Below are 20,215 nucleotides of genomic sequence, written 5' to 3' on the forward strand. Positions count from 1 at the left end.
GTTTCCTATCTCTCAAGTTTGTTCTTTTTTGTTTTGGCAGGGGCATGCAGTGAGATGGGGCATGCAGTGAGATTAGGCCTGCTGCTACTGCTTAGTTGCAGGCTGTCTTGGAGAAAGTCAAGCTGTAGAAAGATGAGTTGCTTGGTGGCAAGGATGTAGCCTCCTCAAAAGTTAGCCAGAGTGCCTGAAGGAGGCCTCACTTGCTCTTTGTAGAAATTTTTGTGACCATGCATATCCTAAACGGTGTTGTGAGAAGTTCAGCAACCTGATCAAGGCTGATGAGGTAAGACACCTGCCCTGATCTCTCCCTTTCAGATGTCAAAGTTGAACATAAATTTTAAGATTAATTTTTGAGCAATATCTGGTATTAACATTGCAGTATCATCAGCCACTGCCTAGTACCTGCAAAAGCAGGTGATGGCTAGCTGTAGTGGTAACTGTCTCTACTTGGAAGACATCAGGATTTTGTTTTATTTCTGAAGTAGAGTTTTTTAACACTAGGACATTGAGTAATAAGGGCACATTAATCACCTAATCTTGTGATCATTTATTCCCTCAGAGACTAAGATGGCTCCTAATTGGCACTGATGCCTTTTCTACATGAAGTAGGCAAACTACATACTCTTCCTACATTCTCCTGTGCCTTTTCAGGACATGTTGGTATTGTGCATGTGAGAGAGATGCACTGGTGGAGTACCTTGTACACCACAATCTTGACCTCCCATGAGGAAAAGCTTTGAGTCCCTAGTGTTTCATAGAATGTGTGTGCCAACCATGATGCCAGTCTAAACCACTCCCATCTGCTTGCATGTGGTGTATATCCTTCCCTTCCATGATTTGTTCATGTCTGTCTGAATGCTGTTTAAACTTCACTAATGTATCTGCTTCTACCACCTCCCCTGGCAGGGCATTCCAGTCACCTGCCATTGTTAAAACAAACCTGCCTTGCACATTTCCTTTTAAACATTCCCCATCTCTAGTATTTGACCTTTCCATCCTGGGGCAAAGATTCTATCTACCTTATCTATACCTCATAATTATATATACTTCAGACATTGACAGGCAACCTAACAGATGCTTCAGCGAAGACAATCCAAGTCTGTCCAATTTCTCACAGCTAATACACCAATCCAGGCAACATCCCAGTATACCTCTCCAAAACCTCCCCATTCTTCCTATAGTGTGGCAACCAGAACTGCACACTGTACAAATGTGGCCTAACCAAGTTTTATAGAAATTCTATGTGACTTCCTGACTTTTGTACTCAATGCCCCAACTGATGAAAGCAAGCATACTATATGCTGCCATTGCCATGCTATCCACTTGTGTTGCCACTTTCAGAGAGCTATGGACTTGTACCCCAAGATCCTTCTGTACATCAATTCTCTCAAGGGTCCTGCAATTTAATATATACTTTCCTCTTGCATTTGACCTCCAAAACACAACACCTTACACAAACTCCATCTGCTGTTTCTTGGCCCAAATTTCCAACTGATCTATATCCTGCACTATCATTTGACAACCTTCCTTACTATCCTCAATTCCACCGATTTTCATGTCATCTGCAGACCTACCCTGGATGACAGCTGTGGTCAGCAGCACCAAGTGTTGAGGTGAATTTTATTATACCAAGACTTGAAGTGCAACAGCAGAGCAGAACTTCAGATCATAGACCCATTCTAACTCTCCTCTTAAAATGGAAACTGCATCCATTCTCACCCTATGTTTTTATCCTCTCAGGTCCAGCAAAGCCAAAGCATCCTGTCCTAGAAGGAAAGAATTACAAGCAAGACAGGAGGAGGATGAATACCTCCAAGCAAAATGGTGAAAAAGGCTGTCTCTTCTCATCCCTGCATATCACCATGCAGATTCTGATGTGGCGGGAAAGAATGCATCCCCTTGCTCGTAGGAATACTTTTTGCTGTATCCTGGCTCCAACAGCCCGACCCCCAAATTACTACACTCTTCTGTCTTGGGCAGTAGTGCTGATCCAAACATGGAGCAGCTGTAGTGGCAAAGCCTAGTAAGCAACTTGGCTGACTGCCAATTCAGAGGCCAGAAAGTGGTCAGATGGAGTTTGAGGATGATAATTGCCACTTCTCCACTGGCAAAGGCTTGAAGGCATCCAAGGAAAGATGGGGAATACCACCCAGATTTAAATGTTTGCATTTGGAAAGGCAAATGCTTCAGGAGCATGCCAAGTAAATGCATAATTTGGGCTGTGTCACCAATTATTTGGAGCCATTTATAATGTGGTCACTAAGGGCACTTTTGTGAATTACAACCATTTCATCAAGCCATCAATGGTATCCTTGACCAATTAAAGAGTTGGTGTAGTTGGAGGGCATGGAAAATTTTGGCATTGGCAAGTTGGCTGACAATCACAGCTACATGTCTAGTGTCATATCATTTGATGCCTCCCACATTTACCACTCCAACCCCAGAACCAGCATAGAACAGACTGAGGTTGCTTCAGAGGTGCAGTAAGCATCAGCTACATTCCAGGTGCAAACTGCTATACATTGAATAGCAGCTCAGCTTGACATCCCTTTTGCATTAAGTTCTTGGCCATCATGTTCTTGACTTTTTTTAAAAAAAAATTGTTGGCAAAATATTATTGTAAACAAGAATTTAATCTTGGCACCAAGCAAAAGGACAAGGATTAGTAACAATGTGCACTTGCTGAGCACCTTTACTGCTGTACTTTCTCATTCTAGGGCTATAGTATGATGTGACAAAAGTGTGACCAGTTTATGGTTAACTTTTTTGTTTTAGTTTTTTTGCCTTTATAAGTTACTATAAATTGTTAAAATGTTATCTATATTGAGTTACTGCAGCTGATTGTTTACAATGTTTAAGAATGAATAAACACAAATGTTTACAGTAAAGTGCATTTGAAGTTGCAATAATTTTTAGTTTGATATTTAACCAGTAGTGCTGTCATTGCTACCCTTTAGGCACAGCCACAGCTGTGAGGTTCACATTAAAATGTTCTATGTGGGTATATGTTGCACCTTTTGCAGAACAATTATAGAACTCATCAGTATTTTCAGTTTGAACATTCACTTATTGAGGTTCAAAGCATGTCTGTGTTCTACTGTTGAATAAACATTAAATTGTGTCTTGCATTGCCTGATGTTGTCTTTATGGCTACTTTTCCCAGAGGGAACAGTCCACCCTTGTGGTTATTAGTTGTTGATGGAGCTCTGAAGGTGTGGAAATGAGTTGCTAAATATCTCTGCTAGGAACAGCCGTCTGCCTTTCCTGGTGTTGATTCCATGGAAATGGGCCATGTTGGGATCTTCTAATCCCTTGGGTTCTTGCATGTCTAAGCTAAGCTATTCTGCAAAGCCAAATTGTCCTGTGTACAGAAAGCTACCATCCTTGATATCCTTTTATAGCATGTACTTCTGGACACCTGATTGTTTAAGGGACTTGGTTGTGGTCCCTACCAGTCTTGTAGCTCCCTAGCTCATCTGCGGTGGGAGATGGAACAGTTTGGAGGTATTAAAATGGACAGCCAATCTAATGTTCATCTCGATTGATAACATTTGAGTAGTCTGGAGTTCTGGGTCTAAATGTATAACTTTGCACATGACCATATTTTCTACTTGTGTAGAAATTCATGTGTTCCTTCAACATGATCTTTACATCCTCTAGGTACAAGGGAATAATACTGAGCACTGTAACTTTTTATCAGTGGCTCATGCTAGTGCCTGCTGCCCTTCTTTGCCAGATATTTTAAAATGCTGCTGTTTGTTTTGCATTTAAAATTAAATGGAGGAAGACTTGGGCATAACATTAGCAGCTTAATGCATTCAAAATATTTTGGAGAACAAAACAAATTGCTGCAGAACTGAAGGTACAAGTGTGAAATTCATTGCTTAAAAGTAGTCATAAATGTCATTGGTATAGGTGTTCTTCATACTCCAGCAAATAGCAAAAAGGATGAGGTTTGACCCTGATGATAAAGGCAGTGGAGAGGGAGAAGACTGGGCTTGCAAAATCAAGTAATAGAATCAGTTTTGATGGCGCTAAGAAACAGCAAGGAGGATAAAACATCCCAAAAACCAAAGGTAATGTAAGGCAGAATACAAATCAGAAATTTAGAGGGCTGGGTAAAGTGTATAGCAACAATTATGGGGGGACTTTAATTTGTTTTGCCTAGTTTATGTAGACTAGTTTGCAGGAAAACTTCATGAAATGTATGCAAAATAATATTGTAGATTGATTTTGTTGAGGAACAGGTTGGTTTAAATTGAATATTGTGCAATGGGAAAGGGCTAATTAAATTTGATAAGGGTCTCTTTTGGGGAAGAATGATCATGGTAGAATATTAAGATTTGAAAATGATTTGGTTCAATACAAGACCAGGGTCTTGCATCTAAACAAAAACTTGAATTCGCTATGGTAGGTCAGGGATCTACAGTGTAACATGTAAAGAGTTAATACATAGTCTGCAACAAATTTTAAGGTACAAAAATCCAACAGGAAAAATGGTCCAACTGTGAATAACAACTTAAGGAAAGTAAGGAAGCTAAACAAAGTATTAGGGAAAGGCTTATGTTGCCAATAGGAGAAATGAGTCTGAGGATTGAGAACAGCATTTGAGGACCAAGGCACTGATAAGGAAGGGCCATGTGGAATATGGGAATAATTAATAAAAGTTACAAAAGATGGGTAAAAATGAAGATTAGCAAAACTTAACTGAAGAAATTAGAGGAATAAATGGCAGAGAAATTAAGGAAATATTTTACCTGCCTTCAAAGGATGTAAAAATACCTCCCAGAAATAAGAGCCAGAGTGCATATGGAATTAAAAGAAATTAATATTAATTGGGGGTGTTGAGAAGAGCATTGGGTCCAAATGCAGATGTAATTACCATCTGTTCCAAAGGTTTGCAGGTTATGGCAATAGTGGTTATCATTTTCTTGAGGCCCATAAATTGAAGAATGGTTCCCACATATTGGTTGCAAATTTGATCCCACTAGTTAGAGAGTGAGAAAATGGGGAACTATATTTCTTCATTGTTGTTGACCTGACATCAATAGTGTGAAAATTGGTAGGATCTTATTCAAGGAAGTGGGAACTGTGCACTTGTAATGTAAAAGATTGGACAGTCAATGCATATTTCTGAAAGGCAAATCTTTTTATTTCCTGAGATTGTAACTAATTGGATGGTTAAGGGGGACCCAACTAATATGGTGTATTAGACTTTCACGGGGCCTTTAAGGAACCACACAAGGTTATTAAACAAAATTAGAACACATGGGATTGGAGATGATATACTGGAGTCAATGAGGATTGATTAACAGACAGAAACCAGTAGGAGTTAATATAATTCTCTTGTTTGGAGCTTGTAACTGGTGGCGTAGCCCAGAGATCAGTGTTAGGGCACCAGCTGATGGCACTGTGTCATTGATTTGGATGAAGGGATCAAGTGTAATATATCACATTATACCTTGATATGGCCTTGCACCTTATTGTCTGCCTGCACTGTACTTTCTCTGTAACTGTAACACGTTATTCTGCATTCTCTTATTGTTTTCCATTGTACTACCTTAATGCACTATTGTAATGAAATGATCAGTATGGATGGCATGCAAAATAGTTTTTCACTGTACCTTGGTGCATGTGACAATAATAAACCCATTTACCAATCAAAATTTGCCGATGATGCAAAGCTGGGTGGCAGTGTGTTATGAAGTGAGGCTTCAGGAAGATGGAGACAGGATAAATGAAATAGGATAGGTGATAGTAGATAGAATAGAATATGGAAAATGAAGTTATCCACTTTGGTTTAAAAATATGGAAAGATAATGTGATGATTGAATGGTAATAGATTTAAAAGCAGTGATGTAGAGACTTGTGTGTCCTTGTATATAAATCATAAAGTTAGTATATAGGTACAGAAGGAAATTAAGAAGGCAAACCGGAAGTTGGCCTTTATCACGAGGATTTAAGTGGAAAAATCATAACATTTCTCTGAAATTGTATGGGGCCCTGGTGAGACCGTATTTGGACAATTATGTACAAGTTAGGCCGCCTTACTTAAGGAAATATATACTTACGACAGACGGATGCAATGAAGGTTCACCAGATTGATAACTAGGATGAGGAATTGTTCTATGAGGAGATTTAAAATAAATTGGGTCTTTATTCCCTTGTGTTTAAAAGAATGAAAGGTGCTAATACTGAAATATACAATATTTTTATTGGGCTTAATAGGGTAGATGCTGGAATGGTTTATCTTGGCTGGGGTATCTAGATCCAGGGGTAATGGCCTGAAAGCATAGGATCAGCCAATTCAGGACTCGGGTGAGAAGAAATCTCTTCATTTAGAGGGTAGTGTAACTTCAGGGTTCTCTACACAAGGGCCACGAAGGCTCTGTGACAAAGAGTGATTGATTCCCTTTATGTTCAAAAATGATCAAGTCTTGTGCTGCTAACATAGGAAAGTGGCGCTGAGGTTGAAGATCAACTACTATGTCACTGAATGGCCTTCTACTATTTCTTATAGAGTGCCAACAAGTTGCATTTTTGAATGGAGGGATAAGTCCTGTGAATGAACAGCTGAGAGTGAAAGTGGTAGAAAAGGTTTGGGCAGGACTAGTGTAAATCCAGTACAAACAATTTAGATGGCAAATTTAAATTGCAATTATGCTGAACTTGGGCCTTTCTTTTGGCCTAAATTTCGAGAAATGTTTATGTCATTATGTTTATTGTATTTTTGGAAAGAGGGAAACATCTAATTTGATGTTATATACCTCTAATTGAAAATGAACACATCATAAATTTCTATTTTAATGTATCTTTTTTTTAGACCTTCCTCAGAACTGTGATCGCAACATTCCTTTAGTTGCTCAGGAAATAATGAAAAGAATGATTCGTCAGTTTGCAATTGAATATATATCCAGAAGTAATCGTGTTCATGGAACTCAAACTGGATCAGCCGATGAATCTGTTTCAATCCCAGATGATCCTCCTGCCAACCAAACCCAGAACTCCTTTCATCAGGAGCAGGAGGGACCATTAGACCTCACTGTGAATAAAAATCAACAGAAATGTTTTCAACAAGGTAATTAAATTTCCACTTTAATTGGGGCAATTGGAGGGGGGGGGGGGTGGAGAATGGTGAGATTTGCACAGGTGTTTCGGATGCTCATTATGGAAGTAATTTAATGGAAACTTACTCAAGTTACCATCTTGTCATTTGCAGCTTGGTTTCAAAGCCAGGTCAAAATTGATGTCATGAAAGTCATTGCCTCAACCTTATTCTGAGTAAATGTGTCAAATTTTAGACAGTAAATTGACAGTCTTGTGCAAGGACTATATGTATTTGGTTTATTAAATAACTGAGAAAAAGTCAAATTATGAAAGCTTTCTTAAAAAAAAATCAAGTTGCTTCAGATCACTCGTTCTTAACTCATACGGAGTGATACGGCACAGAACAGACCCCTTGGCCCACCAGACTCATGCCAACTATCAAGTATCCATCTATACTAATCCCATTCATCAGCACTTGGTTCGTAGCTTCTATGTCAAGGTGATTCAAGTGCTCGCTTAGGTTAGTATTGGTTTGCTGTGGGGTTAAAACGTGGCATGTTGGAGCAAGTTGAATGAGATTGAATGTATCTTGTTTAAAAATAGAATGCAATTGGGGAGATGTGGCATGACAAAAATAATTTTATTTCTCAACATACTTATCTCACAATTCAAATATAACGGAAAATGCTTTTGACTGTTCTTTAATGTAGTAGGGCTATGTTGGCGGACTACACGTATGCTTGAGGTATACAAAATTACAAGGGAGACAGATAGGAACCTTTGACGTCTCTGATCAGGGATAAGACCTTAGAGGGGATCTGAAAAAGAACTTGTTCACCCAGAGGGTGGTTGGAATCTAGAATGCACTACCTGAGTGGGTGGTAGAGACAGGTATTCTCACAAATCTGGACAAACACTGGAATCACCAAGGCATAGAAGGCAGCAGACCAAGAGCTAGTAAATGGGATTAACACAGATGGGTGCAACAAACAATCTGCTGGGGAAGACGAGTACTGAGGAAGGATAGATAGCTGTAGTGGCAGCCTATTCCGGCATCTGCCGTCTCTTGCATGTCATGTAGATGGGTACTTGATAGTTGGCATGCAGGTGGTCGGCTGAAGGGGATGTTTCTGTGCTGTATGACTATATGCAAGCTCAGAATGAGGGGTCAAAAGCAACTTGATCTTTTTTAAGATTTCATAATTTCCATGCTGAGTTTCCTTGACTACAAAATTGGCCCTCATTACTTCTGAGTAATGGTTAAAAGGCAAAAGGATGTTCACAGAAAATGCATATTTTGTTTGAAGAAAGTCTTTTATTTTTGCCTTGAAATTTTGTCTTTTGTAACATAAAATAAAGGAGATAGAAAGAATAAGAAATAGATGAAAAGGGTGCAAATAGTGGTATGTACACACAGGCAGTGGGGTGTTGGTGCAAGTAAATTGCAGCAACATAATTGAAGCTGTATATAGCAAAATCAATTTTTTTAAAAAGTAGGAAACATTAAGCTATTATTTATCTAAGTTAAATACAACAAGGTTATTGGCTAGGGGTAGGATTGTAGTTATTGGACTAGTGTCCAGAGATTTACTGTAATAAATCCAGAGAGAAATGTTTGAATTCCACCATGACAGCTGGGGAATTTAAGTTCACATAATTAAATCTGGAATTAAAAAGCTATTGTTAATACGATGATCATAAAACTGTTGGATTGTTGTAAAAACGTATTAATTTCACTAATATCCTACAGGAAAAGGAATTAATGTATTTTCTCTGTCTAGTCTCTTTGTGACTCATAACCACTCTTAGATTGTTCTTAGGGGGGATGAATAATAAGTGCTAGGTGCCGTTGACACCCATATGCCTTCAATGAATATGTTTTAAAAGAATGGCAGTGCAATGATCTTTAGGGAAGAGTGTTTAATCTAGAGTCCAAGGTGTAGGTATTTTGAGGCTTGGTGAGAAGGAAGTTACTCAAGCACTTTGATTGTGGAGTCAATCGTAGGTTAAGTGGTGTTACAGATCGGATTAATAGTCAGACAGAAGGATCTCATATGGGTCAGGCAGGTGTAATGCTGGAGGAGTCAAAATTTTCTGATTAAAATCTCAACTACATGAAGCTGTTATCCATCAGCTTAAAGGTTTTTGCTGCCTGTGTACATGAACTCCTAAGACCATGAGAATGCCCTACCTAAAGATACCTCTTCAAGACACAAACCATCCTGACTTGAAAATATATCACTGCTCTTTCATCATCACTGAGTCTAAATACTGTAATTTCCTACCCAGCAACAGTGAGGGAGTATCTTCACCTAAAGGACAGCATCAGCTCATGAAGATGACTTATCACCAACTTCCCAAGAGTAATTACGGATAGGCAAAAAATGCTGTCCTTGCCAACACTGCCCACATCAGAAAAATAAATTTATCAAAGTGATAATTGACAATGGGCCAAGAAAAAGTTAGAAGGTTAAGTGTGTAGCTGAAAGAGGTGGGTGGGACAGGCATTAAGATTTATAGAGCAATCGGCACTGTTACTGGGTTAATAGGAAGCATGGATGGGACAATCTTCATCTTAACCATGTCTGGATGAGTTCTGACAAATCGAGGAACTAGTAAAAGGTTATAAGTTAATGAAGACGGTGGTATAGGAGGATTCTGGAGAAGGTAAAATTAGTAACAGTAAATGAAATACTGCTGTTTCCAGAAAGGGCTGTGGGGAGGGAACCTTGCTAGATTATTGTTGCACAGAACCTGCATGGACTTAATGGGCTGGGTGATCACTTTCTGTGCTGTAAGATTTATGTGATTTTCTGAAATCTTAAGACAGGATAGTGGTTTGGGTAAAAAAAAGCACAGTATGAAGGGACAAGCTTACAAAAGGGTCTTTAGGCATTTGAAACTAAGCTGGTCAAAAATAAAAGAAGTTTAAGCTTAAAGCACTATCTTGATGCATAAAGCATTTACGGCAGAGTGAATCAGTTAATGGGGTGGATTGAAATAAAAGTTTGACTAACAGCCATTACAGAGACATTTCAGAGTGATAAAATTTTGGGACTAAATGTTTCTGTATAGGTAAAATAGAAAAGGTGGGGTGAGCATGGTGAGAAGGTACAGCCACATAATAAAGGATGAGCAAAGACTGTAGAGATTAAAAAAGAAACTGTTGACTAAACAAATACTTCAAAACAATTTAAAACATTTACACGATGCTTACCTAGGACCTTCACACCCATTCCTCTTCAAGAAATAATATGGAATGCGGCCCTCAGGTGCAGCCAGTGAATTGCACTGAAGTTGAAAGATGCACTTATTGCTTGAAGTGTAAAGTTATGACGCTGCAGACAATAGACAGAAGGTTAAATGTGGTCTGGATTAGGTTTGATGTTGTTGTTTGAGCCATTTGTGTTTCTTGTAACCTTTGCTGAGAAAACTGGTGGTGAGGCTTGACTGTTGCTTATCTGTCTTGAGGCACACTTGTTTTAATAAATTGTGCAGTAGCGAGATTTGAATAGGGCCTCTCTTAAAAGTGTTAAAGATGAAGATAATTGATGTTCCCATCTGTTGAGCTCCAGGGTACAAGAATCACTTTTCCAGTATTGAAAAAAAGTTCCATGCAGTGCAGTGACTGAGTGCAGTCGAAGTAAATTATGTTTATGGGGAGAGCTAGTTATAATGGAGTTAATTATTGCATAGTTTTAATTGCAACAAGTGGGTTCTGGAAATGATCATGAATATTGAAGAGCAGTGCACAACCATAGATGAAGTATTATTGGTCACAGGAACAACAGGATTTGCCACAGTTGAGTGATTTATTTGAATGATTCTTTTTCCTGCTAAGCCTTGAAGCTTCTTGCAATAAAAAGCCCTAAAGATTGAAATTAGGCCATTCTGGATGCAGGCTGATGAGCCTTGGGGCTTCTTTTGGTGCGTGTCTCACTCTAGGTAAAGTCTATTGATACTTTTGAGGATTTCCAGGTTTTAGGTCCTTATTCTTAGGGTAAGAGAGAGGGAAATGCAGTGGGATTACTCAGGCAGACAAAAGAGACTACAGATGCTGGAATCTGGGGCAATGAACAATCTGCTGGAGGAACTCAGCAGGTCAGGCAGCATCTGTAGGGGGAGAGGAATTGTCGATGTTTTGGGTTGAAACCCTGCATTAGGACTGAGAGTGGAGACGGGTAATAGCTAGTAGAAAGCGGAGAAGGGGAGCAGTGAGACAGCGGTCACAGATGATTGCTGGACCGAGGAGAGGTGAAGGATGACGGGCAGATTGAGCCAGGCAGGGGAGGAGGGTGGGTGAAGTTTGAAGACAGAGGCAGGTGGATGATAGATGGAGACAGACAAAAAAAAAGGAGGCAGGTGGAGCCAGGTTGGGGAAGGAGAGGGTGAAGATTGAGACAGCTGGGAGGGTGATAAGCAGGAACACAAAGGCTACCTGTGCTGGAATCAGATGAAGAAGGTGATAATGGAAACCATTAGGCAAGAGTAGGCAGATGGAACCAGAACCAGAACCAGAAGAGTTGGGGGGGGGGGGGGGGTAAGCCAGTGGGTGAACTGTGTGTGTTCTGGGTGGATGGAACCAGGAGGGTGGTGGGGGGTGGCGGTGGCATACCATTGGGTTGTAGACTACCCAGGTGGAATTGGGTTGTAGACTACCCAGGTATGAAGTTCCTCTAGTTTGAGTTGGACCTCACCCTGGCAGTAGAGAAGGCAGGGTCGATGACAGGTCAGTGTGGGAATGGGAAAGAGAATTGAAATGGCATGCAGCTGGGAGCTCAGGACGGCCATTGTGGACAGAGCACACGTTCTGCAAATCGATCACCTAGTCTGCATTGGTCTCGCCAATGTAAAGCAGACCACATCGGGAGCACCAAATGCAGTAGACGAGGTTGGAGGAGGTGCACGTGAATCTTTGTCTCGCCTGGAAGGGATGCTTAAGTCCCTGGATGGTGGTGAAGGAGGAGGTGTAAGAACAAGTGTTACACCTTCTGCCGTTGCAGGGGATAGTACCAGCAGTCAGGGAAGGATGGGTGGGGAGGGATGACCGGACCAGGGAGTTACGGAGGGAATGGTCCCTGCGGAAGGTGGAAAGGGGTGGGGAGGAGAAGATGTGGCTGTTGGTGGGATCGTGTTGTAGCCAGCAGAAATGACGATGATGAGGACTAGGGGATCTCTATCTCTGTCTGGAGGGAGTTGGGGTAGGAGCAGAAGTCTGAAAAGCAGAGGAAATATGAAAGAAGGCTTGATTAACCACAGTTGAAGGGAAGCCACGTTTTCTGAAAAAGGAGGACATTTCAGATGTTCTGGAATGAAATGCCTCACTTTGAGAGCAGATGCTATGGAGACGGAAAAACTGGGAGAAAGGGATGGCATCCTTACAAGAGACAGTGTGGGAAGAGGTATAGTCTAGTGGACTGTGGGAGTTTTGGATTTATAGTAAATATCAGTGGCTCGTTTGTCTCCTGAGATAGAGACAGAGGTCTCAAAGGGAGAGAAGTGTTAGAAATAGTCCAAGTAAATTTGAGAACAGGATGGGAATTAGTGGCGAAATTGATAAAATTGATGAGTGCCACTGTTACATTGGCATTCCCGTGAACTTGGAGAGGAACCCCGTTGTTCTATTAATGTTCTCTTTTTTTCATTCATGTAGAAGTTCTGGCAGTGTAGTAACTATTTTGCAAGTTAGCAACACTGATGAGCCCAAGTAGTAATGATTTAGGAATACTGTATATTCGTCTTCATATTGTTCATCTTTCCAAAACAAAATTATTTTCATTGAACTTTCACATAATTTTTCTTCAAAACAGATTAAAATTTTCTTTAATTTTATTTTAATATCAGGCATTTCAATTTTTCACCAATGTTATGAATGATTTTAGTTATTAAATTTCAAGTGAAACGAATAACCCATATGAAGTTATCTTACTTTGGGGCAAGAAAGCTAGTGATAGATTTTCATGGATTTGATGGAGAAAATATTTTCAGTCAGAGGTGGATATTTGCTTTCTCTGCTTGCACTTACACCATCCTTGTGTACTACATATTAGGCTTATTTTGGTTATGTTGAATGTTTTAGCATTCTTTCTGCTTTAATAAGAGCTCACCAATGGGGGAGACCCCATTTTTCTTTGTAAAGAGTGAAAGCTAAATGTTCAGTTCCTTCCTTTTCATCCAGGGAGGTTGGTCATGTTGGAGTTCCTCAGATTGTTGGTGATATTTTGGGTCCCTATCTATTGTTTTTTAATACACATTCAGTTTTATTTATAATTCAAAGATGTTTCTACTATTTTAAAAAAGAGTTTTGAAATTATCAGTTGGCATCTATAAAGAAGATGGCATCCTCAGTCATTAACAGGAATTTTATCTGAAGACCTGAGTTGACAGGTTTGGTTTTATTATTTAATAAAAAGCAAACTGTCAATATTGCTGAAGTTTAAACACCTTAAAGACCTTTATTGTAGAAAAATTAAACAAAATTTTCTGTTAGCAGATGGAGTGCTTGATCTGTCAACAAAGAAGAATAGTATAAATTCCACACTATCAACTGGATCTTGTCCTACATCAACCACTACCAAATTATCAGGGTAAGTATCATTAAAGAAATAGACCCAAAGGATTTACATTTAAACCATGTACACAAAACCTATTTTTTCTGTTTCTTCTGTCTTAAACAAGTGTTTTGCTCCATTCATACAAAACAATGTTACATCACCCTTCTGCATTACCATTATGACTTTTTTGTAGGTTCCATATTAAAAGGGAATAGTCAATTTTCATGCATCTCTTCAAACCAATTAAGTTTAAAATATGTGTACTTTGATAAACAATCCATGTTGTCAGTTATTTACAGGACTTAGTGGTTGTGGATTGTATTTGCTTCTGAAATAAGATTTAAATATTGAGAGTGAAATAGCTCTGTTTATGGACGTGTTAATTTTCTATCACTTTGAGTTACATTAATACGTAAAATCTCTATGGGTGTTGCAACATAGTAGCTGAAAGTACTGTATCTTCCTAACGAAACAGTTTTGATTTGGTATATGGCCAGTTGTTCATGTCCGGCAGCCTTTATCCAGATATCTGATTGTCTGCGGGATTTAGAAAGTATTTGGTACATTTTGATTTTAACACAGATTTGCAGAACACTTGTCATACTGAAAATCTTCATACTTATGAAAGCATTTACGGGAATACTTGTCATTAAGAAATTTGAAGAATCAGTCAAAAACTTCTTCAAACCAGCTAGACGTGATGTTGCCAAGTCATCAGAATTATGCCTGCTTAATAGTTGGCATATCTGATTTTCATGCATCTGGATTCAATTATAAATTAATAAGTCTCAGAAAGTTATATGCCTAATCTTCCTGTGTAATACTTTTAATCTTTGTAGGTTGAATATTATTTGCTAAGGCTTCTTAAAACTTTTAATATCTGATCTATTCCATCCTCTGGAAGATGTGCAATGGTTAATATTTACAGCATGTAAAAACTCTGGAAGTTTGGTACAGGCAGATGCAAAGATTGTTGGGGTGGGCATGGGTGTAGAATCTGCAAAAACAAGCCATGAGAACTATATGTAACTAGTAATTGAATAGACCCAAGTTCATTATTACAAAAGGAAATTTCTAGTGACAAGATAGACTGGTTTGAGTTAGTTTTAATTTTGCTTAAAAAGGAATTCTGTGATGTGAATTTTTACTGATAGATTTCTAACTGACAAGTTAAACTTAAATGCTATTATGTTTTGTTTGCTTTGTTATATAGGCATCATATTCTGAAGCAGGGACAGATATACTGCCAGTAGATTTGATTGCAATGAACATTAAAAAAACAATTTCTAACCTTTTACTGACCAAAATTGTATAGCATATTTGAGAATTTGTTGAAGGAAACTCATATGATAGATCATCGAACAACTTTGTACTCCACTATGTTGGTGGTTTCTTTTGTGCACAAGGAATACACAAAAATTGCTATTTATGGTTCTTCCACATTCACAGAATTATTTTGGAACATCTTACTAGTGCAGCATCTGAAAACTTTTAAAGTGCCAGAAGTGTCAAATATCAGTGCTAATTTGTTTAGCCAGTTTGTTGATATTTCCATTGTGTTTTTAAAATAATACTGTTACAGGTTTCCTTCTTGCGAGGTGTATTGAAATAAAAGATGCTAATACGTATTATCCCATATGTTTTGTTTTCCTTTCAGGCTCATGGCTTGAATTGTAATTGATCATTAAGCACTTTAACTTTGTTGTTCCTTTGTTAGTTCTTAAATGTTCTGTTCCAGGCACTCATATAATGCAATTCACATACCATTATAGATTGAAACTATATCAGAATCAAGACAGTGAAGGAATTTGCCCAAACTCAAGTGTGGGCATAATCATTACATTCATAATCACAGCAGGTCATAGAATGATGTAGATTTGAAAGATGAGAGGTAGATTTAGGTGTTCTCACAAAAGTAATTAAACTTGACAAGGCATATAATGTTCCAATATTTTAGAGGGTAGAAAGGTTCGTGCCTGAAGGGGCGAACCAGGAACAATTTTTTTTTATCTTTACTGGTTTGTATATTCACATCAAATGTGCTACTGTTCAGAGTCAATTGAGATGGCATTTCCTTTTACATATAGGGGTTCTTCATGAGATCTTGATGAGAATTTCTAAGGGCAAAACGTGAGATTCTGACAGGGAGCTTTTTACAATGAAGTTTGTAACTTTCTATTTTGAAGAGAAAGTTATTTTATAGTCTCCAAAATCACTGGAGTTCTAATATGTTGAACTTTTATCTTTTAGATGTTGTGCCCTTTTTTTTTAGTCTCCTTGTTCTCACTCACTTGCCCACTCTGATCTCTGTTCTTGGACAAATTCACTTTCCAGCTATGACTCACCCCAAATCCCCAGGCTGATTACCGTATTTTTCTGGTTCCCTCTTTACCCTGTTTCTTCCCTCTACCCCAACCCCTACTGCATTTCATTTTAATTTGTCTGTGGGGGAAAAAAACTTGTATTTTGCTCACAGTTGGACTTCTAGATATTCTTTATGTAATTTTATAATGTAAATTTTCAAATCTTAATCTCAGCTCGAGCAAAATGCTGCAGCTGCTCTAGGTACAAATTTGGGTAAGATTATTAAAGAAGAGTAGTTTCTTTAAAAGTGATGCTCTGCATTCCTTGCCTATTAATCTGAGAAGCAAGTTTTATTTTTAGGCATGTTTTTATTAGTTACAAGGGAATATTACTTTGAAAAATTATTGAATTTCAAATGAGTTATCAAACAAGAGCTCATTTGTCTTTTCAGATAGGGAAAGAATCTTGTCATGGTATTCAGAGAAAGGGTTAGAATTCCTCAACAGCATTCAATCCTCAACCAGCATTCTCATTAAAAAAAACTCATCATATCTCATGGGTATGGACTTTCACCGTATAAAATTATCTACCACGCCTACCTACATACGCAAGTGTGGCATTATATTAAAGTAAGTTTCAAGCTTGCATAGACTACTACGTCTAAGATTTACTGAATGATAGATGCTTCTATATCTCTTGCTCCACTCCTTTGCTGGACTCCACATGGAGTCCACCAGCAGAGAACATCTTGCTCGGATTTCCCAGCAGTATGTTGGGGAATCAGCTTCTCCGATCCTACACCAGTCAGGCCTTGCATGTGATCAGAGATGCCATTCATTTCACTGGGGAATCACAGCTTAGAAGGCAGGGAAGGTAATTTTAAATTATTTTACTTCAGTTTAACATATTGATTAGTATTTTTAGATAATTTTCTATTTATTTAAAATATTTATTTTTCATTATTTGTGGTAATTAATAGCTTTAAGATGTCTCTGAATAACAGGGGCATTAATTTTTATTTCTGATAAAAAGCCTCAGATTGTTTCAAATGATGACAAAGCTTCAGCCAGCTTTTATTGTCAGAGCATTCTGGAACAGGACCTTGACAAAATGCCAGTCGTAGCCTATTTGCTACCTTGCCAGCCAAATATTGAAGATTAGCAAGATTGACCCCCTGCATCTGGGGAAGATAAAAGGAGGTGAGTGGGAACAGTGGGAACACAAAACTAATTAGCCATGAAGAACAAAATTGGTACTTTCTTAATACAAGCTCATGCTCTAGCCCTTACAGCCCCACTGTTGATATATGGATAGCTAGACCAGTTTAAAAAGTTGAAATAATCAATGCTCACATTATCATAGTTTTAGTGTGCTTGGGTTCTGTATTGAATTATATTTCCTTAGATGGTAAGCAGTATTTTTTGTCAATACAATTGCTTTCAGAAGAGTTGACAACTGCCAAGTTTTTAAAAAAAGTAGAGCCAAACTGTATTCTCAGCTCAAATTTAAATATGAACTTGTGTCTGGTCAAAAAAAGAAAACAGTACATTTTTTCATACTATTCTTCCATAGTATAGGATTGGTAACAATCAAATGGAGAATTCTGTCATAGTTCCATAATGATTCTTTAAACTATATCCACTCTAGTTCTGTAAATACAGGATACTTGCCATACTTTGGAGTATGTTGCACTCTTGTCTCCAACTGGAGGCATTAGTTTATATTGTATTTTTAATGCTATATTTGTATCCATCCATTAGTTACACCACTTTTTCATTTTTTTCACTAGTAATTAAGCATTGATTTATCAGATCTTTGCCCTCATTCATTATGTCTGCCATTAGCCAATTTCAAGAAGAAAATTTAGATACTTTTGCTTCTGCTGAGCATATACTGTTTACTGGCTTTAGTTTTGATAATTTTATAGCAGTTTCATAAGAAGGACAGTTGATCAGGATACTTTTGCATATGCATTTTTAGGTCTAAGAAGTACACATAAAATATACACAAAATGGAACAGACATAGAACAGTGAGGCTCTGGCCCCAGCTTGCCGGCTGTCAACTCTGCAGTTTAAGTTGAATGTTTGTGAATATCTTTGATGTTCACAAACATTCACATTCATTCAAGACCCATCAAGAATTAAATATATTGTTAAAAATGTTTTAATTGTTTTTAAAAATAATGAGTAAAGTCACAAGCATTCGCATTCAAAGTCCATTGATTTCAAAGGGCTCTCCATACTCTCATCAAGTTAACCTAGTGCAGGTTTAGTGAGTACACTCTCAGCCTAAGAGGTGGAAAATCTGTGGAAGTTCATGCTGCTCTGTTCATTCCATAAGATTTCAGCAGAAGATTTGTCCCATTATTATATATCTATTTCATAAAATCATTAGCTGTTTAAAATTGTAGTTCCTTTAATAAAATTTTTGAATGTATGTTTTGAGAATGAAAGTAAAAATATGGGTGCAACACTGAATTAATAACACCTCTGTCAATTCTCGTAAGAGTTTTTAAATCCAACCTAGCTGTGTAGGTCTAATTATCCCTCTTTCTGTTTTAGATACATGTATCCTATATGAAATTAACTGTGCCAATGAATGCATGTCAACAGCACACAGAGTTATAGTTCATCATTCCAAGGCAAATATTCCAATTCCAAGCTGTCACTAGGAAGCTGCATTTCAAAAGGAGTGGGCAAAGATTTGTTGCTTTCCCTTCACAAATGCTTTCCTGTCTGCACCTCTGGATTGATTTTTTTCTCTCTATTTTGACTGTTAGTTTTACTTGGGGAATTACAATGGTTTCTGAGGTGGTAAAATTATTGCTAAGACGCAGTGGTGCTGCATATCAGGCAATATTTATGGAGAGCCAATGTGACTGCTTGTCAGAATTGGAAGATTTTCTAGGGTAGTTATTAAGTGCAAACAGAGTCAAGGAAAACAGATGAATTGGGGCAGGGGAGGGGGATGAGTTGTTGCAGCAGTAGTTAAAGGAAAATTTTTGTGGTAGAGTGGAAAGCAGAAGTGATAAAAGAGAAAATAGAGTTTAAGCACATTGAGTCGAAACAAGAGAGGCCCAAATAAAATATAAATGGTCACAGGCAGAATAGTCGAGGGAAGGGAAACGTTGGAAAGACTAGCAAAGCAGAGTCACTGTAACCCATGAATATGGAGGGTGAAACGTCGGTCAAAGTTGAGTTTATTGTCATATGCACAAATATATGTATGCACAGGTGCAATGAAAAACTTACTTGCAGCAGCATCACAGGCACATAGCTTCAGATACACAACATTGACAAAAAAAAACATTTTAAACATAAATTACACAAAATTATACAAGAACACAATTAGAACAAAAAAAAGTCCATTGTAGTGCAAAGTGGTCATAGTGTTGCTATTACTGAGGTAGTGATTAGGATTGGGCAGGTTGGTTCAAAAACCAAATGGTTGAAGGGAAGTAGCTGTTCTTCAACCTAGTGATGTGGGGCTTCAGGCTTCTGTACCTCCTGTCCGATGGTAGCTGCAAGAAGATGGCGTGGCCCAGATGGTGCAGATCTTTAATGATAGATGTTGCCTTCTTGAGGCAGTGCCTCATAGATTCTACCGATGATGGGGAGGGATGTGCCAGTGATGTATTGGGCTGAGTTCACTAGTCTCTGTAGCTTCTTACATTCCTGTGCATTTGAATTGCTGTACTAGACCCTGATGCAACCAGTCAGAATACTTTGAACAGTACATCTGCAGAGCAGAAGTTTGTTAGAGTGTTCGACCCATGTACTGTGTATCAAAATGGGACCTCAGTGCAGGCACTAGCCCACAACATTTCTGGTAGAGTGACTGGTACAAATATCTTCCATAACCGGCACCTACTGTTGGAAGGTGTTGGGGTGATTAGATCTGAATCTGTAAAACTCAGTGTCTATATCAGAATGCTGTAGAAAGAACTCTTGTTCCTTGAATTTGAACTTCAGTGAAACAGTATATGAAGACAAGGACAGAGGGATTAGGGTGGGAGAAGTGCAGAGAATTAAAGTGGAGAATAACCAGAAGCTCATGGTAGTGTTGTGGACTCATTATTGGTATTCAGCAATGTGATCACCAAATCTACATTTGAAGGGTCCACTGCATTTTATGCAGAAAGTAATAGTAAATTGGTGCAAGGTGTTTAAGTAACTATTTCTCTTAGACAATTTCAAAGTGTGCTAGCCTAAATATGTCTAGGTTTTGAATTGTGTGTTTATTTGTTCCTTGTTTAAATTTGAGGTTCAGAGGAGAGAGATTATGTAAACAGTGTATTTTTTGTCTTGCC

General features: G+C 38.3%; 1 protein-coding gene across 17 annotated transcripts in view; it reads left to right on the top strand.

Annotated features, from left to right (window-relative positions):
- The window catches only part of lcorl (ligand dependent nuclear receptor corepressor-like), a 90,504-nt gene that overhangs the window by 39,290 nt on the left and 30,999 nt on the right, over positions 1-20,215 (top strand). For 9 of the 17 annotated variants that reach the window (XM_052038019.1, XM_052038127.1, XM_052038135.1 and 6 more), the window contains 3 exons: positions 1,741-1,905; positions 6,824-7,078; positions 13,538-13,634. The exons of 1 other annotated variant lie outside the window; for it this stretch is intronic. In XM_052038019.1, the coding sequence (XP_051893979.1) occupies positions 1,741-1,905; positions 6,824-7,078; positions 13,538-13,634 (517 nt within the window). Of the gene's footprint in view, positions 1-40; positions 284-1,740; positions 1,906-6,823; positions 7,079-13,537; positions 13,635-20,215 lie in introns of those variants that run through there. 7 more of the 17 variants (XM_052038024.1, XM_052038110.1, XM_052038056.1 and 4 more) reach the window with 5 other exon arrangements.

Source organism: Pristis pectinata, chromosome 2 (assembly GCF_009764475.1).
Source record: "Pristis pectinata isolate sPriPec2 chromosome 2, sPriPec2.1.pri, whole genome shotgun sequence".
In the NCBI taxonomy this organism is placed as follows: domain Eukaryota; kingdom Metazoa; phylum Chordata; class Chondrichthyes; order Rhinopristiformes; family Pristidae; genus Pristis; species Pristis pectinata.